The 26,052-nt window shown below is 36.7% G+C and overlaps 1 protein-coding gene across 4 annotated transcripts in view; it reads right to left on the bottom strand.

Moving 5' to 3' along the window:
• The window catches only part of LOC149217642 (protein MEI2-like 2), a 266,211-nt gene that overhangs the window by 63,152 nt on the left and 177,007 nt on the right, over positions 1 to 26,052 (bottom strand). For all 4 annotated transcript variants that reach the window (XR_016251281.1, XM_089393016.1, XM_089393017.1 and 1 more), the window contains exons 11-12: positions 22,920 to 23,004; positions 22,751 to 22,819 (exon numbers count right to left, since the gene is read on the bottom strand). Coding sequence is in view for 3 of the 4 variants with exons in the window: in XM_089393016.1 (XP_089249142.1) it covers positions 22,751 to 22,819; positions 22,920 to 23,004 (154 nt within the window). In the remaining variant the exon portion in view is untranslated. The remainder of the gene's footprint in view (positions 1 to 22,750; positions 22,820 to 22,919; positions 23,005 to 26,052) is intronic.

The raw sequence follows: 26,052 nt of genomic DNA, 5'->3' as shown, positions 1-26,052 counted from the left end.
TCATTTGGTCGAAAAAGTCATCAATTTGAGGCAATGGATATCGATTCTTTACTATAGCTCAATTTAAGTCTCGGTAGTCATAAAGAACCATCCTTCTGAATGAAAATTACAGGGGCACCCCAAGGTGAAATGTTGGGTCGAATGTGTCCTATATCCAATAGTTCCTTCAACTGAATTTGCAATTCCTTTAGTTCTAGTGTTTTCATTCTGTAAGGTGTTTTAGAGATTGGTTCTGTACCAAGTTTCAATTCTATTGTAAGATCCAACTCTCTTTCAAGAGGTAATTCTCGTAGTTCCTTTGGAAAAACATCCGAAAATTCGACTAACACCAGATATTGTTTTCAAGATGGTCCATTTTCTTTGCTTACTTCTTGAACTGCATATGCCTGACAACCTTTCCTTAAGCAATGCTTCATTTGCATTGTTGAGATGAAGCGTAAAGATACCTTTCTCTTGATACCTTGGATTTGAATCGCCTCTTCTTCATCATTTATACAAAGAATTCTTTTCCCATAATAGTCTACCCAAGCTTGATGAGCTTCTAACCAATCCATGCCTATGACGAGATCATAAGTTCCTAGGGCCGTGACATAAACTTTTATTTTAGTTGGACAGATCCCAAAATCAATTTTACATTCCTCCACACTTAAATCTACGGATTGGAGTTCTCTTGAGGCCATATCTATCTATCTGAAATCGTTTTGCTTGCACGCTGCCAACCCATATTTATTTAATGCATATGACGAAATGAAACTATCAATGGCACTACTATCAAATAAGATTTTGAGTTTTATGCTATTAATAATACCTGAGGATTCCACTACAGTGCACTCATGTGCTGCCTGGTCGTTGTTGACCACTGCATGGATTCTATGATTACCTTGGTTATTTGATGAAGGCTCTTTCCCTGTTCTATGCATTATACTTGACGAAGCTTCCGGACAATCACTTTGAAAATGCGGTCTTCCACATCCCCAACAATTAACTTACGATGGTCCCCTTGAGTCAAATTGTGAGTTTCTAGACAAAGAGCTTTGTCCTCTTGTACCACTTCCTCTCATGTTTCTCCCTCTATTAGCAGTTCCTCGAGATTACCATGGACTTGTGTTTGATGATTCAACGGCTATAGTATTAACTATCATGGGAGCTCTTCCTCTCACTCTCCTTGGGGTAAATCCATTACCATAAGGAGGTGGCCTTGAGCTACTTTCTCTGAAGAAGTTCAAAGGCGTCTTTCCCGGAAATCCTGGCTATAGAGGTTCTATTGACCTGCAATCTCCTTTTATCCCTATATGCTCTTTTGCATAACAGCCACATCCAACTGCCTCGGCTACTGATGATGGCTTCCACATCCTAACCATGGACCTGATGCGAGGATGTAATCCATATACGAAGCGCTCCGCTTGACGTTCGTCAGAATCTAAATAATGAAAATAATTCACAAGCTCCATAAACCTTATCTCATATTCCTCCACCGTTTTGTTACCTTGAACTAGCGCATGAAAGACCCTGGATTGTTGCTATTGAAAATAAGGAGGTAAATACTTGGCGTGGAATCTTTCCTCGAAGAACTCCCGAGGAACATTATCCATTGTGAGATGTAATTGTTTTTCCAGATTTCCCCACCAATCAATGTACTTTCCTTTAACTGAAATACGAAAATTTTTGTTTTGGAAGTAGAAGAGTACATGCTTAGAGCAAAACATTTGTTCATTCCTTCTAACCATGTTTCAGCACGTTCTCCATCTCGTCCCACTAAAAATTATGGGAGTTTAATTTTCTGCAACTCAATAGAAATATCTTCCTTTGATTGTCTATACTTAGAACCTTTGGGTTCTGTTGGATTTCTTTCTTCAAGTTGAGGTTGTTCTTCTTTAGTATTAGTTATTCGCAACCTTTTTAATGTTTCCAATATGGCTTCAAAAGAGGACATTATAATGGTTAACTCCGGTGCTAGAGCGATTGCCGTTGATGATGCTCTTGATGGTGGTAGTGATGGCGATGGCGATGGCGATGATCACGGTGGTGGTCTCAGTGATGGTGATGCTACTCATCATTGTCGTTGATATGTCCTTACCATCGTAGGTTTCCTGGATGGATAATAAAATTTATGAGAATCTGAAGTATACTTTTTGATTTAACATCTATAATTTTGCCAATTCAAGCTCACAAACAAGTATAGTTTTGCTATATTTTTAGCTATTAGGCAAGTCTTACTGGTACTGAAGTCAAGCAGGGTGGTATCGCGACCTCCTTGTCCTAATGCATGGTATTCTATCCTAATGTCTAATAATTCTTAATGAAATGCATGCGTCATCATAGACCATAGTATTACTTCATAATTTTAAATGTAATATATATTATAAATTTTAAGGAAATTAGTATTTAAATTTTAACTTATGTATTACGCTTACCTTAATCTATGATAAGATTTTAATATCTTTTAGAATTTATTTCAATAAAATCCTCCTATAATATACATTCTCAATATAATTTCTCATATAATATAGATTCTCAATACAAAGTCTCATGGAGATGATAAATCACAATAAAACATATAATTTATATCTATATTGGGGATATAAATAATATAAAACCATTATAACAATGTCCTATAATTATGTGTTTATAACATGATACTAAATAACTAGTTAAAATTAAAGATTAAAATATTATAAAGATTATAATAATTTATGTCATATACATTATAAAGATTAAACTTTAGCATGTACACGAAGCTTCAATAACAAACTATTAAAATCTTAAACTAAACTTCTTTTAATACAAATTTGTTTAATCATAAACTTAATGTCAAGATCATACTATATCGAGTAAGACACCTTGTACACAGTAAGTTTCGAACTAATATGAATTGACCATGTAATATCCACATCATGTATACTCCTTGCAAGATTTATATCAAGAGATATCAATATTATGTGGGTAAAACCTTTAAAGCCAATCCACAAATCAAACAACGTCCAAATAATGAGCTATAAGTCACAATATAGGTCAATGCTAGAGTTAAACATAATGTCCGTCGTGGCTCCTTCTATTGGCTCGATGGCCTAAGCATTGTCTTGTAGCTTCATTATATATGGAGTCGTCGGGTTAAAATTAGAGAAGGCTTAAAGAGGCTTTGTTTTATATAATGTTAAATTTAAAAAATGATGAATTTTTACTTTAATATTGACCAAGGATGAATTGTTCGACGTATCATTGTTTTGCCAAACGTAAAGGGATGTCTCTACCACAAATTCAGATTAAGAGAGCATTTCACGCGTGTTGATCTTCCATCCACCGGTCGATTGGGTCTGATTTCACTTGACACTGTGCCATCATCTATCTTCCCCATTAAGCTCCCAGCCTATTTATTTGGACCAATTTATCGGTATTAGCTTTGAGGAGTTAATTGTATATATTTTCTGAACCAGTGCTGCCAATTTCGTTTGATCTTGTGATGTGAGCAGAGCAACCCAACAATTCGGAGCAAGTCCTGGAGTCTGTAGCCTTGCGTCCAACTAATATATCTATAGTTGGCAGTACCCATGCGGCAAGCAGAATATTCACTACCATACTCCAATGACTAGTATATGTTATAATCTCGGATCTTCTCAATCGAGATAGTACCCAGCTTTAAAGTCGAGTATCTCCACCATCCGGCTAGTCGAACTCACGACATGCTTTCAGGGAGTTACGTAAACTACTATTAGGTCTCTATCTAGATCTAGTTATCAAAGTGGAAGGAATCAAGGTATTATAATTGTTGTAGCCTCTGTCACCTTTGCCTCTACTACTTATATTTCAGGTGCATAATCACTTGCTTCACCAATGGCTTCAGATGCTAAATGAACATTTGATTCAGGGCTGCAGGCCAGCTCTTTGCCCTAGATTTAGCTATTGATTATCGGGCAGGCAACTTCGCTTTGATTGTCATGGTTAGTATGTTGGGTGTGAATGTACCACCGCAAAATAAGTCACGAGTTCGATGTGCAACATAAAGCGTTACCGAAGGTGGTCGGACATGCTTCCTCACCTCTTTCGCAAACTCCATGTCGGCAATGATACTTAATAATCGTTGTCCAAGTGATTGCGGCATTTTTTTAATACGTGCCTTTCCCACAAGAGGTCGAATCTCTCCAGCGAAGAAGAAGATTTTTTTTTATATCTATATAATTTGCTTTACAGATTGTATTGGGTTCCATGGATAATTCGTGTAAAGAAAATTTAAAGAATTTGACTCTTAAAGGGCTGCACTTATAAACGAACATGTATGTACAGTATGCCTAGGGCTTGATCTTAAGATCTATTCAGCCTTCCAAGGATGTAATTTTTTGCCGATTTGATATGTGTAATTTTGGTCCAGCCATAATATATGATAAATGTCTAAAGCAGATATTGATGATCGAATGTCTTAATATCCTGACTGATTTTTAATGCAATTTTAGCGTCTATTCAGAGTACTTCAAGTCATATCTAATCTTTCAAGGGTTGTATATCTTTAGAGAATTTCTAGGGATAGCTTTTAGGCCCTGTTTGTTTGTTTTATACAAATCTTCTAGACACATATTGAATCCCCTTCCATGAGCTCAGATTCAGGCATAAGTGGAAACACATCTGTAATTTGGTGAAGGGTTTTGGCTTGGGAATAATTGAAAAACTATTCTTAACCTACTGAAATCTCTTACAAGGAAGAGAGACATCAACACATAATACTTATTCACAATTTTGACAGGAACCGAACACTGTCAATAAGAAAGAAAAAATTTAAGTCAAGGTAGACATGTTGACAGATTTATACATTTAAATACCAAGATTAGTTACTTCTAGGGCTTGTAAGATCCCAAGGGTTTGAAAACCATGTTATGATACCAGAATGTAAGGTTCAAAATAATTTACTCAAAACATTTACCTTAAATATAATATGAAAACTATTATCAGGATCTAACTAGCATCTATAATATCATAATTTATCAGTTGATGTTGAGTACCTACCTATATTTATGTGGTTGGAGATGCTTCTGATTTGCTCCTACTCCTGCTCCCATTACCAAAAGACTAAAACCTCCCAGCCAAACTGAGTACAACCTAGATACTCAGTTCGAGAGTACATTCCAATTGATGCAATCAGGTCCCCCGTGCCCAAAAACTTAAGAACAATTGAGACTCTCAGAAATTTCCTCTTATTTTTACCCCCCTTCCTCAATACTTCCTTCCTCCTCTTAATTCTCCATCCAATGCCTTCCACCCATCTCTGTGTCATTGTTTTTATTACGTGTAACTTTTATAAAATCAAATCTCATTTGATTTTGTTGATTTTATTTGCATATGTAGGCTTGATTTGATTAAAGTTTATATTTAATAAATTAATTTAATTTATTTAGTTTTATAATTTTAGTTAATTCATATTATGATTTTATCAATTTTAATTTTAAATATAATATGCAAATTAAAATTAACATTTTCTTTTAATTAAGGGTTTATCATATATATATATATATATATAAGGTGGTATACGTATTATCTATCTAATTTGATATATTAATGATATTCTAGTGAGGTAGGGATTTATTTCGATAATCAATTCACTACCTAGGTTTATACATTTCCCTATAATAACCAGCGTATATATAGTGCAATACATGCGGGTCCATGCATACGTAGTTATCGTGTGGATGTCTCGTATGTATACTAATATTCGCATTTTATTTATAGTTGCAGGTGAATCATTACATTTTCTAACATAATGTTAGATGTAGTCATCTTGCAAAAAGGATCATCAAGATCCTCCAATAAGAATCATCATTTAGCGAAGGTTCTTTAAAAGAAGCATTATGACTTGACTATATTCCATTTAGAATGGAATCAATGATCTTGAAGGATGAAAGGATGATGATGGTCAAATTGTAGTTTGAAGGGCAGAATTGAAGTCTTTCTCCTCTTAAGTAAGGAAATCCAATCTATGATATGGGTAAGAAGCAGGATCATTCAAAGAAACGATGGCTAGATGGTTGTATGGAAGTCAAGATATGCAAGTTTTTAAGTAATTCCTCTCTAGAAGATAGAATTCATGTCTACATGAAACCTGCAGAAAGAGATGGTCGTAAAAATGTGCTCGAGAGAACTTCCATGGGGTTACTTGATGCTTGGAACAAGAAGTTTAGTATGCTTGGGAAAGGCTAAAGAGCAAGACTCTTCCCTAAGATAGCATGGCATAGACACAATGATATCGATCAGCATCACATATGGTCTCCTGAAGAAAGAAGGAGATTTGATGATGACAACTCCAAGGAAAAAGATATTGCAGCTTGCTCCATGGGTACTTTGATTCAAATCAAAAAGCATGGAGAAGGATTTTTGTACAATATAGAGATAGACCATGAAGAAGGATGTTGATCTCAAAGGATACAAGTAAGCAAAATATGATCATTTGATGAAAGGCAATCATGATGAGGTAATTAAGATATTGATATTGGTTATCTGGTTGGCACATAGTTTTGCTACCTAGAAGAATGTTGTATAAGTGCATAATCGCAGTTGAGGCAAGTGTATCTACAACTGTTTGTTTTTGGACTCAATCTAATAAATACATGGATTGAGTGAATGGCTTTGGTAATCCTTGCAGGATTATATGGTTAAGATGTTTACATCTTCTTAGGATTAAAAGGTAATTGTACAAGAAGACAACCTAATGTTTATGCTTCAATGACAGTAAAGATCACTTTAATAATTAAAGGGAGCTATGATTAGCTCTATTTTGATTGGCTCAATATAATGCCATTGTTGATGATGACTAGCGGAAAGTGATATAAAAGGTTGATGGCCCAAACCCTGTCACAATTTAGCTACATTAAATCCATCAAGATAAAAGCTCAATATGATGAGATGCAAAGGAGAGGAGGAGCCATGCAACTACTACTTCAAGATCTCCATAAGAACTAGTAACTGATGAAGACAAGCTAAAGAACTTGTGGTTATGTGCTTCCCAATTGAAAAGGAGTAAGGAATCTCCTCTATGTGTGAGAGGCAGTAAAAAGTCTCCTTGAATGTTTGACGAGCAAGGATCTATTACCTAATCAAGAGGGAATGAGGATCTCCTCTCTGGTTGAGAGGGAGTGATGTTAGACATCACAATCTCCATGTGTCATGCACAAGACCAGGACCAACAGAAGTAAGTCTTAGTGAAGGAACTAGGAGAGAGAATGGGGGATTGGATAAGCATCTGAGATTGATATTCCTTAAGGATAAAGAATCCAAGATTGTAGTGCTCAAACTGCACAATTTTAACCAGACAATCTAAAGCCTTAATTCTGCAATTTTAACCAGACAATAACTAGAATTTAAAAATTTTAATTGCAGAAGAATACCTAGAATCAGTTGAAGGCGTTTTGGATTGTGGTTGTTCCCACTGTTGCAGTTATCAAACCGCCCTTGTACCTCCCAGCCTATCTGGGGTCTACCTGTATAGTCCCCAGATCCAGAAAACAAATCTTCTGGCCCCCATGCCCAAAATTCCAAGAACAATCGAACTCAATCTACCTCTCTGTCTGTGATTCGTACTCTGTCTTTGATCCAAAATGGATCCAAAACACCCTCTAAGTCTTCAAAATCCAAAAAACCATCGCAAAAGAAGTTTTAGAAATATCGGATTACACTATCGAGAGGCAAAAACACAAAGAAATGACCAAACAGAGCTATCGGCGACTTGGACAGTGATGCACGGGAACCGTTGGATCTGGCCAATCAACGGTCCAAATCTGATCGGCAAATCACAATCGGCGGTGACAGGCGGAGGCTATCGGAGGTTACTACATGGAATATGCGACAGCGATCAGCAGGGTCAACGAGGACCGTCGATCAAGCGCGCAGATTGACGGCCAAGTTGCATCGCAATATCGCGTCAACAAACCACAATGGAGCGCTTACCAAATGGCCCAGGGGTATGTGCGATATGCGATTGCGATCAATCGCATCGCAATATCGCATCAGAGCTACACAGAAGAGCGGGACTATATATATATATATATATATATATATATGCAATGCGATAGCCAGACCCGATAGAGTTATAAACGATATTCCATATATTTTGAGTTCCGTAAAATGGCATTTTTCTATGTATTTTCGCGTTTTCGTTAAATAAACGAAAAGCGAAGGGAATGCACCGATGCGATGAAACCAAACCCGAAAGGGTTTATGAATGCATATGTATAATATTTCAAGTCTGCATAAAGCCATTTTTGCGATATTTTCAATGTTTTTAATGTATTTTAAAATACAAAGGGAAACCATGGAATGGGTACTTGCGACATGCGATAAGCGATTTCAAGCGGACCCGATAGGAGTATAAAGCAGATTTAAGGACTTTTGAAGTCCGAAAAACTGTGTTTTGGCGGATTTTTCCCGTGTTTGAATGTATTTCTCTGTGTAAACAGAGAATGGCTATTTCGGGGATTTCGAAGACCCGATGCACTCTTCCGTTGCAGAACAGGTGGCCACCTCCCCTAAAGGTGTTATGCCATGATTGCTAATGCTCAGAAGAGGGATTCGAGCGGACAGAGGCCGGGAGCCAGAGAGCCTGAGAAGAGGAAACGAACAGACAGCGCCAATTGGCTTTAAAGCCGTAGAAGACAAAAGATAGAGACAAGCAACACTGAGACAGAGCTAAAACAGAGGCAGAGAGTGAAAAGAAAGAGTCTGTGTACTCAGAGAGGCTTGAGGGATTCAAGCAAAAACTCTTGTTATTTGCATCTGTGGTGTTGAGACTCAATTCGAGCTCACACTTTGTAAAACTCTGCCCTTGAAGACATAATAAAGAGACCACCACTGAAGGCTGGACCAGGAGACGTAGCACAAGAGTTTTGGGTGAACTCCATATTAAATTTGTTGTGTTTACGTGTGTTTGTCTATTATGCTTCTTTACTGCTCATTGTCTGCATTATTCGCAATCTTATCGATCCGTTGCTCTAAGTAATGCAGGCAAATCCATGCACATGAGTCTGTAATACCTTAAAAGTAATCTAAGATCATAATATCAGATCAGTCTTTGTAAAATTTCAAATAATTCCCTTTCCTTCACTTAACTAACTCCCCGAGCCAAATTTCCTCCCCCTCTCTGTTGTATCCCCTATCTTTATACCTCCCAAGGCCACCGTGTCCCAGCGCAATGTCTACTCTGTAATTCTAGCGTTCTGGCACGTGGAATTCTAAAATTGTCGAGTATCCTCTTTTTGAGGCGCTCGTACCTTATTATGCGTTGGGTCAACATAGTTGGTTAAATGTTTGATAGATAATTACTTAATTTTTATGTCATGTGTACTAGGGGTTTTTACTGGTTTCCTCAGTTGATATAATATATTCCTTTTAGTTAAGCGCCTTTACTCCCTTTATATAAAATATACAATTATTAATAATACAATTAACAATTACAGTTCCCTTTTATTTCATTAATATATTGTATATGTATGTTATAATTTCCCCCTTTTGTTTGTATATATAGAAATATATTACAATTCCCATTAGTCTTGTATGATATATATTATAACGCCATTTGTATAACGCCTTGCATTAACCTTTTATTTGCTATAATATACTATAGTTTATGATAGTGGTACACATATTAAGTACCCCAAGTGGTCATTATATCCCCTCTGAGTTAGGTATTTACTTCGTATTTTCAATAATTATTTTACTTATCCTATACTTCGATATTTTCATCACCAGTTAGTAAGTATATTAGTGCAATACATGCAATGCATGCATATGTAGTTATCACATACAGGTCTCGCATGCATGCTAGTAATCATATTTTGTGTATTTCGAAATGGGTCATTACATACACCCCTCCTTCAGAAAACTTCGTCTCGAAGTTACGGTTTATATAGTATATCCGTAATTTATTTAGCGATTTAATATAATCATGTAAGAATTGTGTTTCATAATTAAATTTTTGTTGAACATTTAAAATTTTACAACCTTAATAATCATGCCCTGCCCCAACTGGGTTCCCAAGCATATTCTAGAATCATCCTATCCTTCCTAATCTCTTCGCTCCCATCTTATCTATCCTCTACTGGAATATGTCATAGCGCAACTATATTGATCTAAACATTCATAAAACTCAAGGGTAATAGCATCAACTATATCGACCTGATTTACCAGTAGGCATCTGGCAGTCATCATCACACGTCTAGAGGAGTGTGACTCGCACAGTCCTCCCATGACTCCAGGTTTTGGAGGATAAACAGTGGGCAACACCTCCACCCATCCTAGTAGGACTAGGGTCAATACCCTATCATGGAATCTCATTGAGTTTCAATTGTTCTTGGAGTTTTGTCATCACGTGGGTTGATTTGGAAACGATATTATCTGCAATGTAAATACTTATCCACACATTATAACATATGCATCAATATATTCAAATCCATTCATATTTAGATAACAATTTTTTTGTGCATTCCTTATATGTTGTCATCTATGCTATTGATCTTTTGAATTTATATAATCATTTTTGGCTATGGCTATCTAATACATCTGTAAGTTTTCTTTCACATTAAATAGTCAAATGTATTCATTCTTTTATTTCCATCTCATCATTCATGTTGATATGTAAAATAAAATCATAGACATGATATCCACAACATAATTCATAATTCATATTAATATATTGCATCAGCAATGTTAAACATGTAACATACTTTCATATTGGTATCCATGTACCAGTGATGCGAAGCAAATAACATACTTCATATTGGTATCTCTATACCAGCAGAGTTAACTGAATAACATATACCACGTACCAGCAGAGTTAAGCAAATAACATACTTCATATTGGTATCTCTATACCAGCAGAGTTAAGCGAATAACATATACTATGTACTAGCAAAGTTAAGCAAATAACATACTTCTTTACATGTGGTAGTTCAAAATAATAGTCATAAGTATCCAAAAATAAAGTAAACATATATAAAATAAGGTTTTAAGTTCTTCAAAATCAGCACAACTTGGGGTATTTCTAACATATGGTCTATGTATCTTCCCAGGTAGCTGATCCACAGTTATACGTGTCCCACTGGAACTTAACTTGGTCTACCAAGAAATTCCTCAACTACCGAACCCTACATTCCAATATACGTATTACGTAATAGTTCGACCGAAATAGTTCCCTCGTCTGATAAAGTTCATTCTATTGAAGGTTATGAGATTTGTCAGCGATGTAATGTCTTAATACAGATACATGAAAAACATTATGAACTTTATCTAAGTCAGGTCACAGTGCAAGACGATAGGCGACAGGTCCAATTTTTCCCAAGACTTCAAATGGTCGTATAAATCGAGGTGACAACTTTGTTCCTTTTCCACACTGGATGGTTCTTTTGTTTGGTCTGATGCGGATGAAAACTTTTTCCCCTATTTCATAATTCCTATTTGTCCTGTGAGCATCAACATAACTGTTTTGTCTTTTGTCTATCTTGTGCCTCCTTCAATCGTTACCTAATTTGTTTTACATGTTCCTCCATCTCTTGGATTAATTTTGGCCCCACTGTGACTCGATCTTCTAACTTGTCCCAACTTAATAGTGTTCTGCAAGGTCTGTCGTACAATGCTTCAAATGGAAGCATCTCGATTGAACTGTGATAATTGTTATTGTATGCAAATTCAACTAAGGGAAAGTATTTTTCCCATTCTGTATATTGATCCATAACGTATATCCTCAGCATATCTTCTATTACTTGGTTCACCCTTTTTGTTTTCCCATCAGTCTCAAGATGATAAGTTGTGCTTAAATTTAATTGAGTTCTCAAGGCTAATTGCATACAAGTCCAGAATCTTGAAGTGAATCGAGAGTCCCTATCTGATATGATATTCTTAGGTACTCCACGAAATCTGATAATTTCATTTATAAATACTTAAGTTATATTAGCAACTTCATAGGTATCTCTTTCAAAAAAAAATGGCGTTTTTTTGTTAATTTATCCACCACAACCAGAATGGCATTATGTCTTTGTGGAGTAAGAGGTAGCCCGACAATAAAATCCATAGAAATTATCTCCCATTTGGTCATAGGAATGTCATGAGGTTGTAAGAGACCTGCTGGATGACAATGGTCAGCCTTCACTTGCTGACATTCAAGACATTTTGCAACGAATTGGACAATATCGTGTTTCATGCCTGCCCAAAAGAAGAGTTTCTTTGTATCAGCATACATTTTCTTTACACCAGGATGTGCACAATACAATGCTCTGTGGGCTTCCTTAAGGATGGTGTTTCAGAGATCCCCACTATCAGGAATGTACATCCTTCCATGGAATCGCAAAATTCCATCATCTTCTAGTTCATATCCCTCAAACTTAGGTTTTTTTGGATTTTTACTACCAAACTCGGACCTTACTTTTAAATACCAACTATCTCTCAAGAGATGTTCTAATACTAGCTTCAGCTACTTTGATAGGTATGAGGGAAAATACTCGTGGTCTTCTACTTAAAGCATCTACCACTACATTCTCTTTCCCTTTAATGTATGAAATTCCAAAGTCATACTCACTTAAGAATTCACTCCATCGTTTTTGCCTAGCATTCAAATCTATTTGGGTAAACAAATATTCTAAACTTTGGTGGTCGCTTTTGAGCATAAAGCTTCTCCCTACCAGATAGTGTCTCCATATCTTTAAAGCTAGCACTACAACGGCTAACTCTAAATCATGCATGGCGTAGAGTTATTCATGAGGCTTTAATTTCCTATGTTATTACTCCTCTATCTTGCATTAATATTGCACCTGATCCTTGCTTGGATGCATCTGTACATACGGAAAAGTCTTTGTCCATATCAAGTACTCGCAAGCTCGGTGCATGAGTCAACAATCTTTTAAGTTCTGAGAATGTCGTGTGACATTCCTTAGTCCATTCATATCTGACTACTATACGTTGGAGGGTTGTGATAGGCTTTGCAATTTTTGAGAACCATTCTACAAACCTTCGATAATGTTCGGCTAAACCCATAAAACTTCGCACTTCTTGTGCATTCTTTGGTATCAACCATTCCATGATTGCTTTTATTTTCTCAAGATCTACTAAGATCACTTCACCATATATAATATGACCTAGGTAATGAATCTTCTTCTGAAAGAAGGAACACTTGGATAACTTTCCATATAACTGGTGATCCCTTAAGCAAGATAATACTATCCACAAATGTTCTTCATACTCCTTTTCATTTTTGGAGTAGATGAGAATATCATTTAATAAGACTTGTACAAATTGGTCGAGATATTTGTTGAAAACACTATTCATAAGGTTCATGAATATTGTTGGTGCATTGGTCAAACCAAATGGTACCACTATTAACTCATAATGCCCAAAATGTGTTCGGAAAGCAGTCTTAGAGATATCGCTTTCCTTAATTCTTAGTTGATGATAATCGAATCGTAGATCGGTTTTTTAAAAGACAGAATTCATTTGGTCGAAGGGGTCATCAATTCAAGGCATTGGATGCCTATTCTTTACTGTAGCTCGATTTAAGTCTTGATAATCTATGCATAGCCGCAAGGAACCATCCTTCTTCTTGACAAAAATTATAGGTGCACCCCAAGGCGAAGTGCTAGGTCAGATGTGTCCTATATCCAGTAGTTCCTTCAGCTAGATTTGTAACTCTTGAAGTTCAGGAGCCGTCATTCTGTAGGGTGTTTTAGAGATTGGTTTTGTACCAGGTTTCAATACTATTTTAATATCAAGCTCCCTTTCAGGTGGTAATCCTGGTAGTTCCTTTGGAAAAACATCTGAAAATTCAGATAACACTAGATATTGCTCTAAGGATGACCCTTTCTCCTTGATTACTTCTTGAACTGCGTATACCCAATATCCTTTCCTTAAGCAACACTTCATTTGCATTGTCGAGATGAAGCGCTTCATTTGCATTGCTGAGATGAAGCGTAAAGATACCTTCCTCTTAATACCTTGGATTTGGATCGTCTCTCCTTCATCATTTATGCAGAGAATTATTTTCTTGTAATAGCCTACCCAAGCTTGATGAGCTTCTAACCAAACCATCCCTATGACAAGGTCATAAGTTCCTAGGGCTGTGACATAAACTCTTAATTTAGTTGAGCAGATCCCTAGATAAACTTTGCATTCCTCAACACTTATATCTACATATTGAAGTTCTCCCGAAGTCATTTCCCCCTGTCTGAAATCATTTTGCTTGCAAGCTGTCAGCCCACATTTATTTAATGCATATGATGAAATGAAACTATCAGTCGCACCTGTATCAAATAAGATTGAGTGTTATGTCGTTAATAGTACCTGAGGATTCCATTACAGTGGACTAATGTTCTGCTTTGCTGTTGTTGACTACTACATGGATTCTTTGATTACCCTGGGTATTTTATGATGGCTCTTTTCCTACTCTATGCATTATACTTGACAAGGCTTCTGGACAATCACGTTGCAAATGCGGTCCTCCACAACACCAACAATTAACTTAGGATGATCCCCTTGAGTCAAATTGTGAGTTTCCAGAAAAGGAGCTTCAGCCTCTTGTGCTACTTCTTTTCATGCTTCTTCCTCTATTAGTAGTTCCTCGAGATTTCCACTGACTTGTGTTAGACGATTTAGAAGCTACAGTATTAATCATCATGGGAGCTCTTGCTCCTACTCCTCTTGGAGTAAATCTATTACCATAAGGAGGTGGTCTCGAGCTACTCTCCTCGAACAAGTTCCAGGGAGTCTTCCCTAGAAATCTTGGTTGTGGAGGTTATGCCAGTCTAACATCCCTTTTATCCCTAGATGCTCTTCCGCATAGCGGGCACATTCAACTACCTCAACTACTGATGATGGCTTCCACATTCTAACCATGGCCCTGATTCGAGGATTTAATCCATATACGAAACGCTCAACATGACGTTCGTCAGTATCTAGATAAGGAACATATTTCACATACTCCATAAACCTTATCTCATATTCTTCCACTATCTTATTACCTTGGATTAACGTGTGGAAGGCTTTGGCCCGTTGTTCTTGAAAATAGGGTGAAAAGTACTTTGCACGAAATCTTTCTTCAAACAATTCCCAAAGAACGTTGTCCGACGTGAGATGTAGTTGCTTTTCTAGATTTCCCCACCAGATCAAAGCACTTTCCTAAGCTAAAATATAGTGATCTTTGTCTTAGAGGTAGAAGAATACTCTCTTAACGCAAAACATTTTTCCATTCCTTCCAGCCATGCTTCAACACATTCACCAGCTCACCCTCCTGAAAATTCTGGAAGTTTATTTTTTTTGTAGCTCCCTAGAAATATCTTCCTTTGATTGTCTATAATCAAAACCTTTGGGCTCCTTTGGGTTTCTTTCCTCAAAGTGAGGTTGCTCTTCCTTGGTAATAGTTATTCGCAGCCCTTTTAATGTTTCCAATAGGGCTTCCAATGAGTGCATTATAATGGTTAATTCTGGTGCTGAAGCGGTTGGTGTTGATGATGGTATCAGTGGTGGCGATGGTGATGGTGATGGTGATGACGACGGTGGTGGCGATATATATATATATATATATATATATATATATATATATATTTTAAAGAGGCATTTCATACCAGCTCTACTCATAACAAGGCGTCGATAAATTAATAATGAGAAAATTTCATAGGTTTCCAGAAGAATCTACTACCACTTTTTTATGCTTTTTGCCTTTCTATTTGCTTTGAGTTGAAAATTTAAAAACCAAAGAAATGTTCCCAGGCCTCACCCTACTCAAATAACATCAAAGCAACATTTTTAAAGCATTAAAAGCTCAAAAGCAAATGAAATCACATCTCATTACAGGTGAAGGGAAAAGCCAATAACTCAACAATGAAAAGAGCACTTGGCAATATTTTATATCATCAAAGGAATCAATTTTCACAACAAAGAAGAGACCACTGATTTCTCATCAAGCTATAGGGGCAATTTCTAATCATTCTACAGGACAATTTTTCAAATAACAGAGTTTTGAGTGGACAACGACATTTTCCCATTGCATAATAATTACCTTAGATGATATTTCGAGGATTAAAGTTGGAATTATGGCAGAAGCCTCTCAATTATGGAGTAACGATGCAATCAGCCTGGCAGCCATCCACAAATTAAGGGAGTTGTCGCATTTTGCTTTTGTTGTATTTAATTATCAATAATTAACATACTTCGTTGAGCTCATTATGTAGTTAATTCGCCAAGGTGTGGCAATTACATTCCCTTAAATAAAATTAATCACGCCACTAAGTTGGGCAAAAGTGAGCAAAATTGGTTACAATTATCAAGGAACAAAGAAAATATGTGTACAACAGACAAAATTTACCATCCATTTCCAGGAGAACAATGTCATACATAAAGATTGACAAATCAGAGAAGCAAATACGAAAACCTATATTATAAAAATCTTCAAACAAAAAAAGAAAAGAACCCACCCATAAGTAATGGTTATATTGATTCAAGTTATTACCTTCTCCAATTGCTATTAGTGACAATGCATGAGCTGGTGACAAAACAACTTCTCCTTTTATACCCTCAACAAACATTTATAATGGAGCAAATGCAACTAAAGGAATTGATGCGTGGAATCCCAAGTAATAGCACTAAGAAATTAAACATTGCTATATTTGCGACTATACAAAGTTGTGCTTACTTTTAATATAAAAGGTTACATGTGTAGAAACCTACGTTTTACTTGTAAAAAGGTAATTACGAACATTGGTAAAGACTTTGGTATAATTTTTAACCAAATATGAACAAGATATCTAATATGCTCGTCCTAGAAGTTACGCAGTATAGTCCTCATAAACTAATTTGGTTTTTCCTTTAATCCTAAGGCAAACATGGTGATCGATGTAAGAAAAGACATTAAATATAAAACAAAACGAAAAATGTTGAATATTGAAATCATAAAATAAATAAATAAAATCAACCGAGAGCATAAATGTTTGACTGGCATGAAGATAGAATGCACCAATCAGAGTTTTAAATTGTTTCTTGTTATTTTTATATTTTTATTATTTAGTGGGGTCGAGTGAGAGGTTATGAAGAAATGGGTTGCTTTATGATCGTTTATATATATAAAAACTCAACAATTGCCCCACCTTTTCCTACGAACCCAGAATGGTTTGTAAATGCGTAATAAGCCCCGATTTCAATCTGCATGACAATCTGTATTATTTGAGGGAAACGAGGGTTGGATTGAGACAGAGAAGAGTTAACCAGTGGATAAACCCTTTTATTTATTTAATTTTTTTTTGGGGGGTTTCCCTTCAAATAATTTGGTTGGAATTTATATTGATATTTATGTTTAGGAATTTAATTTTATGGTTATTTTGGTGTATGTGAAGATAATGCAAAATTTCAGTTTTTTTTTAAATGAGTAGAATAGAGAAATATATTCAAAAACTGAGTTTCTTGACTCTGAACTGAGACTACAAAGAAAATGATGGAGACCCAACAACCCAGAGGATTTATGAATGTTGCATACAATGTATCTGTGAGAGTATTCATGCGTTAACTGGAGACTAGCATTGAGCTTATAGTCGAGGTGCAAACATCTGGCCAAGAAAGCTCGAGTGAATTTCCTGACGATGTAGTCGGGAACCAGATTTGCCGTGATAAAACTTTAAGGGTTCTAGAAGGTTGGCCCATGTTCAAAACCCACGAACTTTTCAATCAATTCAACCCCCAGACATTCTATCAGTTGAAATTCCACCATCAGTCATGCAAATTAATGGCAGAAAGATTGACCTCCTTCGATTTTGTTTTTCTTAAATGGAAAAAAAATTGGACACATACGAATAGTATGAAGTCGTAGGCTTTTACCAAGTGGCCCATTTGCCATGACTCACTAACTTCCCACTACACAACCGTGCAACATGGACTGTTCTTTTCAACAGCAAACACGTGTGTGCTTTCATCAGCAGCAAACCCCACCTAGACTGCTTCTTAACCTAGCTTTGAGCTATATATATTATATTATATACGCACTTTGGAGGACAAATGTGGGCATGGAGCAACAAAACCATCCCTCTAGAAAAGAGAAAAGACAAAATTTCCCTAAACAGGCCAAACCTGTCAAGTCCAGCAAATTTTCAAGCTCTGATACCAGAATGTAGTGCCCAAACTGAGCAATTTTAACCAAACAATGTAAAGCCCTAATTGTGCAATTTTAACCAGAGAGTAACTGGAATTTAAAAAATTTAATTGTAGAAGAATACCTGGAATCAGTTGAAGGTGTTTTGGACTGTGGTTGTTCCCGCTACTGCAGTTATCAAACCGCTCTTTCACCTCCCAACCTATCTAGGGTTTACTTGTACAGTCCCCAGATCCAGAAGACAAATCTTCTAGTCCCCATGCCCAAAATTCCAAGAACAATCAAGTTCAATCTACCTCTTTGTCTGTGATTCCTACTGTCTCTGTAAAATTTCAAATAATTCCCTTTCCTTCACTTAACTAACTCCCCGAGGCAAATTTTCTCCCCCTCTGTTGTATCCCTTATCCTTATACCTCCCAAGGCCATTATCTCCCAACAGTTCGTCCGCTCTGTAATTCCAACCTTTCGACACGTGGAATTCTAAGATTGTCAAGTATCCTCCTTTTGAGGTGGTCATAATGACCACTAGGGTTTTCACTTGTTTCCTCGGTTGATATCATATATTCCTTTTAGTTAATTGCCTTTAGTCCCTTTATATAAAATATACAATTGTTATTAATACAATTAATAATTTATAGTTCCTTTTTATTTGGTTAATATATTTTATATGTATGTTATAATTTCCCCCTTTTGTTTGTATATATAAAAATATATTACAATTCCCATTAGTCTTGTATGATATATATTGTAACGCCTTGCATTAACCTTTTATTTGGTATAATATATTATAGTTTATGATGGTGGTACACAATGCACATATTAAGTACCCCAAGTGGTCATTATATCCCCTATGAGTTAGGTATTTACTTCGCATTTTCAATAATTATTTTACTTATCCTATACTTGGATATTTTCATCACCTGTTAGTAAGTATACTAGTGTAGTACATGCATATGTAGCTATCATATACATGTCTCCCACGCATGCTAGTAATCATATTCTATGTGTATTTCGAAATGGGTCATTACAAAGATAGGAAGTGGACCGAAACTCTTTGAGGATTAAGAAGGTATCCAAGATGAGAGTGGTCGAAGAGGACCGATATTCTTTGAGGATTGGAAATCCACAAAAAGAATAGTCCTAAAAGGACATACCTAGTGAACATGCAGATGGGGTATGTGCCTTAAGAGGTAGTGTGTCTAACGTAGAGGCTCCCAACACTATGCTCTGATATAGATAGAGCTTGTCAGTTAAGGCCTTACTATGTTGGAAATGTTGGTTATAATGTTGATGCTAAAAGATGGCTTATCAATCCGACTCTTCTTATTAGAACTCTTCAGTTTGAGAATATCCTTGTACAGTTGTACAGTTATGAATACCTCCCTCGTTAATAAAGGCTGTTGGAAAATGTAACTAGTTTCGGCCTTCATAATTGTCATTGTACTCATGTCATTATGTATATCTTATGCTACAAGCAAAGGAAGAAAGAAAAATATTATTTCTCAAGTATCGGTTTCTTGCTTCATTTGAATGGTTTACTACGTCCAGCCTAAGTCACCTGACACGGGGATTCGGGACACGTAGGATTCGGGATTCGTGGTGTCGGATTCGGGACACGCTGACCCCCCGGAACAGAACACGTTAGGACACGTTATATATTATTTTATTAAAAAATATATATATATACTATATATTTAAAATATATATATATATATTATCATATTTCTTACACAAATTTTAATTAATGATACAAATTTATTGATTTCAAACATAGATCTTCATCTATAGCTATTAGCATGCATAGTACATACAAAATTCAAATAAATGCTGGTACTGGTCACATAAATGATAAATCTATTAAAAATTTAAATCATGATTCATAATTCATAACTGAAAGACAACTTACAACTACAAGATAGTAAGATAAACACACTGACAACTGTAGTTTTCTCATTAAGTCATCAAATCAAAATGTGTTACATAGGTAGTGTTGGTGCAATGCCAATGGCAAATAGAAATAGAAAATATAAAACAACTACAGGTATACAAGCCTCAAGGCATCAATCAGCATCAGAATCAGCATCACTGACCCCATCATCATGGTCCCCACTGCTCTCCTCTACATCCTCCTCCTCCCCTGTATCCATAGTCGCCTTTGCATCTGCTAGTATGGAGGCTGACCCCTCTAAGTCATCAAATCTAACAGGTTCTTGCACTGGATCATTGAGATCCATGTTGGCCAATGCCAACTCAACAATGGTGTCCAGACCCATATCATCAGGAACAGTGTTACTTGGGAGCGGGAGCGAAAGCGAGGAGCGGGAGCGAAAACGGGAGCGGGAGCGACATATTCAGAAGCTCTTGGTTTGGTGCTCTTGATTAAATACGAGTTCCATACCCTAATACATGACAAAATTCAATGGAAACATTGCAATCCCCCAATCCTAAAATCCTGAAAAACTGATAAGTCTGCTGGATTTTGAATGAAATCTAAAATTCTACTTTCTCCATATGAAATCCAATGAGGCCGGAACCACTCTCAAACATCCTGAGTCATTTCATGGTAATGTTAAAAATTTAAGTAAAAGGATGAAAATGAAGATTAAGGAGAATGTCACTTTTACTTTAAGAATTTAACATTACCATGAATAGCATATCAATACTAGGGCCTAGACTTGATTATGAAGCTGCCAAAATGCTCTACTCCTTGCTGCAACAGCACAAATCACTTACCAAATGAAAATATTAATGAGCAAACACGCCCTTTTCATACCCGCGCTGAGCTTAGCGAGTCCTAGAAACCGGACACGTGTCCTAAAATCGCGACACGCCCCTGAAAATCGCAACACGCCCTCAGACACGACGTGTCCGTGTCCTGTGATTTGGACACGAATCCGAACTGAATCGTGTCGGATTCGCCGGATTCGAGATTCGCAGGGGGTTTAGGACGAATCCGGTTTCCTAGCGTCCAGCACATATTTCATGTTCCTAGGGTTTGTCAAGCCAAAAATATATTTCTCACGAGTCAAAAGAGCCATTATCATTTGTATATGACCCATTTGGCCAAGTTGTAACATGTAAAAGATATTATCCTTGAGTCTAGAAAGTCAAATTGACCTCCAAGACCAAGTCGGCCCTCCCAGTGAAACGTCGTCCTAGAAGAGGCCTATTTGACCTCATGAGGAAGGTATAAAGGAAGGAACTTCGATCCATTTGGACACACTTAGAAGTTCGATCTCAACAAGAAAGAGGAAGCAAGAAGAGAAAAGGGCAAAGAAGCAAGAGAAAGTCAAAGAGAAACAAGAAAATTTCATTTTTGGGCTTGTATTCTATCACAAGTGCGAAAATTAGGGTTTCCGCAGCAGCTGGGAGGCTGAGAATTGCAGGTATGAAGTAGAGGGCTGAAACTATGATTGGAGCAGATTTGACTTTCGTTGATTTTGAAGACTTTGACTTGCTGAAGGAAGGATTTCGTGGAGGGCTGACTTGGAGCTAGGAGGAGGCTTTGACTTTGGTCTTTAGGTCTTGGATTCCTCATTTGAATTGATTCTATAAAAAGAGTTCTTTCTAAGTTTTCCCCTTGGAGGGGTTTTGCCCTGGCTTGGAGCCTATATTTTGTGTCCATTGTCTTTTATGGTTTATGCTCTTGATAATTGTTTGATGAAGAGAACTTATCAAAGAATAATAAGAAGCTAACTAAACTTCACAAACAGTTATTAAGTAAAAGGAGAATTGTTTTAATAGCTGCCCTACTTGATTCTCCAACAATATCCTTATCTTACACATTAATGCCAAGGGGGGTTTTCAAATACCTTATTTTCTGACCTGATCATATAAACTTCCCTTTTTTATCAAGCCATTCAAGGGATCTTCTTGGCCAATTGAAACAACTACTATGTTTTCTTCACTCGCCACGGTTTCAGCTTATCTAACAAAAGTATATAGGCGGATCGTCATTCCATTGGAAGAATCTTTCATATGAGGACCAGGGTAAGTGCAAAATCATCAAGAAAATGGGTAATATGTAGTTGACCACCCTCTGGAGGAATAATTCCTTGAACATGCTCCTAAACATGTGAAGCCTTCAGGACATACTCCAATGCAGCTGCTGATATTGGATATAGAGATGGAACCTGTAAACAGCCCTGACCAATGCATCTCTATAAAGGGGAATTGCATTTGAAAATGCACAATTAACACAGACTATGGTGAAGCAATTCGATAAGAGGATTTTGACTGCTTGTGTAAAAACACTACAAATACCCAACCACTGAAACATGCCAAGAAACAAATCCCATTTTTGCCATAGGCCCCATCAAACTCGATCTTCAGGATGAAAATATTCTGTTTCATTTTTCTTGCCCATTCCAAACATTCCCAAGCTGTGATAAGATTAAAAATACCCCATTTTGCTAAAGTTCATAATTTCATCATTTCTCCCAATTTTTGCCCACCTCCTTTTTACATACTGCTTTTCAACTTCTAGTGAGAAGAATTATGTTCTACTGTGTGCAAGGGAAAATGAACTCTTAGTTTAACATATTTGATTAAAGGTAACACCATTATAATATAAAACTTCATATGTCAAACAAAAACAGAAACCATAAAATTAACAAATTCTAAAACTCAAAATTCTTCCAAGGGTTCAAAGGAGCAGACCTGATAGAAATGGATGATATGAGATGGAGATGTCATATTTATAAAAGCATAGCCCACGTTGCATTTATTCTGTAAACAGAAATTAACCTCTTAGAAAACTGAGAGGAACAAAACACTACCTCTAATGTAAGAAAACCAGCATTTGCTTTGACAGAGTTATTAAACTTGCCTTAAAATCAATTGGCAAGTAAAGGAAATCATAAGTGCCTCCATGTTGTTCATCAATAGCTGCCAGTAGCATCTTAGAAGTGTACCTAGAATAAAGAATGACTAAAATTTCAAAAACAAGTATGGATAATCTATGGTAATGTGGACTCCGTTTTGCAAAATACATTAAAATTAACAAACAACCAAAAAACTTGTGCATGCATTCCTTCAAATCAATAGCTGACCACAACCAACACCTCTTTGTAGAGTACAACACAGCCTGTTTGCACACACAGATCTCCAAATGCAAAAAAATAGACATTCAATAAATAAGCTTTCTAAAATCACTCTAGGACCATTGCAAATTCATGGTTTCCTTCCTAATTATTATTATTAATTGTTAGTCTCTCTTTTTTTCATTCTTATTATGCAGCATGACATAAAAAGACCATAAGCGGCAGACACAGTTGTTCTTAGCATGAAATAATCAATTACTGATTTATAACGGCTAAATTCCTACAGCTCATAATACAACTCACCAGTATTTAAAACATGGCAATGTCAACATTGTTGGAGTAATAAAACCCCATTACTTAGTTTAATGTGATAAAATTGCAACATGTTAAAGAGACTATAATAAATACTTATTAATCATAATGTGTCATTAGATAAAAATAGTTAGGTCAGGAAGGTATTATAAAACACCTCATGAATAAATATAAGAGTATCTCCCCATTGCATACGTGGATCTTTGAAAAACAAAATAATCATTCTTATCTTCCACTTGTGCTTATCATTAGAAAACCAACATGTTATAAGAAAAATATTGGAGTCCTTGAGCATGAGAAGACAAGGAAAGCCCAGGTGAAGTCTAAGTTACTTTAGATAAAAGCAAAATAAATTTATAAAAGTTCCCAATAAGTTTTCATTAAAATCAAAATAAGAGTGATTTTCCAAAGTGAAGAAATACAAAGCTTAAAAAATTGCATATTTTTTTTATGAGTAAGTAGAGAGGAGCTGATCGGAGAAGCCCATGTGGAGATGCACCAACGGCTATGTGAGCACAGAAACAACTGGACAAAAGAGAATTACCAAGAATCTGTTCTTGCTTATTCCAGAAAACAATTTCAAGAAAATTATGAAAAAATATGTTGATACCTACCCCCACAATATATGAAACAAAGATAGAAATATACATAATGACACAAACGATTATTGTTTTGAAACATCATAGAAAGGCCAGACTATCTTTTCTTATCATTATCTTTTCTTATCAAGGTGAATTCTATCTTGTTTCACAATGGAGAGAGGGAAATATATTTTTGCTAGATGAATTCTGGCTATGGCAAGAAGAGATGACAATTTGATCCTATGAGGCACTAGCCTTGGGAACACTAGGGCAAAGTTTGATCTCAAAGCTAGGGCGTGGGTTATCTCACAACCCCACTGTCGGAATGGCTTCAAAATTGGAGGCCTTGAGGACACACCAGCACAAGAGAGGCTAGGAGATCAAACTATTTCTTGGGCTATTTTATCAAGAAAATGATGCCCTACATAACCCAACTTGGCTAGACCTAGAAGAAGGTGAAAAGGAATTAATTTTTAGTGACCACCTCTTGGTAGATCAATGCCTTAGTCTTGGGAGAATCATTTAAAAAAGTTAATTATTTTAATTAAGTTGTCTCTAGGTGGAATTTCCAGAAACAATTTTTGGGTTTTGGAGAACACATCTATTCTAGCCTCTCCACAAAATTTTGTGGTTAGAACACATCCGATGCAGTAAAAATCAACACTCCCTCTTAGCGAAGAATGTGTTCTAGTGTTGCAACTCACTGAAGCAACACCTTGTGTCTGCTTTACCTCTTGTCACGTTGTTGATGTCTGGCTACTCTGACCATCACTACTGTGCAACTATGATATGAGTCGCATCTGTGCTGCTGCTGACCTTACTGAATTGTTGTCAATTACTGCCTCTACACTGCAACTCCCTCTCATCTGCTACTGCTACAATTGAGAATCCATCTGCTACTGAAACAGGTTCTCCACCACACCTATTTGTTCCCTGAACTGGATGACCTTAGCTCTCCCTAGAGCTTTCGTGAGTATTTCTACCACCTGACCTCCTGTGGGGACATACAGCGGCTGGACTGCCCCATGTTGAACACAATCCCTGATGAAATCACATCTGATGTCAATGAGCTTTGACCTATCATGAAATACTGGATTCTCAGAGAGTTTTATGCAACTCTGATTATCACAGTAAACACTAGTCGCTCCCATTTTATTTCTAAACAAACTCACCAGCAATTTCCTAAGCCATATAACTTCGCGCGTAGTTGTGCTAGCACCCATACATTATGCTTCTGCTGAGCTCAATGCTACTAACCTTTGCTTCCTCTTGCACCAAGTAATCATCCTTGATCCAACGATAAAGCAATACCCAGAGGTACTTTTCCTGTCCACTAAACTACCTGCCCAATCTACATCTGTGAATCCGCTCAACCTGACATCATCTCCTCGAGTATATTTCAACCTGAGTCTGACTGTTCCATGCACGTATCTGAGAATGTGCCTAGCTGTTGCCCAATATACCCTTTTCAGTTCCACCATGAACTGACTACGGGTATTGACAGCAAAACAAATGTCTGGCCTGATGTTGACCAGATACATGAGTGACCCAATTAGTTGTCTATACAAGGTGGGGTCGACTTCCCTGTCCCCTGAGGCATCTATCCTTTTCCAGTTGATAGTCATGGGTTTTAGCATGGGAATACAATCCTGCATTCTGAATCTCTTTAGAATTTCTGTAGCATATCTTCCCTTCCCAAGGAAGATTTTCCCATTCTTCTATCATACTTCCAACCCCAAAAAATAGTGCATCAGCCCCATATCCTTCATGTCAAATTCTGTTGCAAGGTCCCTTTTGCAATCCTCAATCAACATCGATGATCCTGTCAAAAATAGATCATCCACATATAAAACCAGAATGAAAGGCTCATTCTCCACCATCAAATAGTAGAGGTTGGGATCTACCTCACTCTTGACAAATCCCAACTCTTGCAAGTAATTGTCAATCCGACCGTACCATGCCTTGTGTGCCTGCTTGTGCCCATACAGGGCTTTCTTCAATCTGCATATATGAGTTCTCTTCTCAT

This window comes from Pinus tabuliformis, chromosome 1_1, assembly GCF_031772625.1.
Source record: "Pinus tabuliformis cultivar Carrire ecotype Pingquan chromosome 1_1, CPIR1, whole genome shotgun sequence".
Classification (NCBI taxonomy): domain Eukaryota; kingdom Viridiplantae; phylum Streptophyta; class Pinopsida; order Pinales; family Pinaceae; genus Pinus; species Pinus tabuliformis.
Note: the sequence above shows the minus strand (reverse complement) of the source record. Positions and strands in the feature narration are given on the sequence as shown.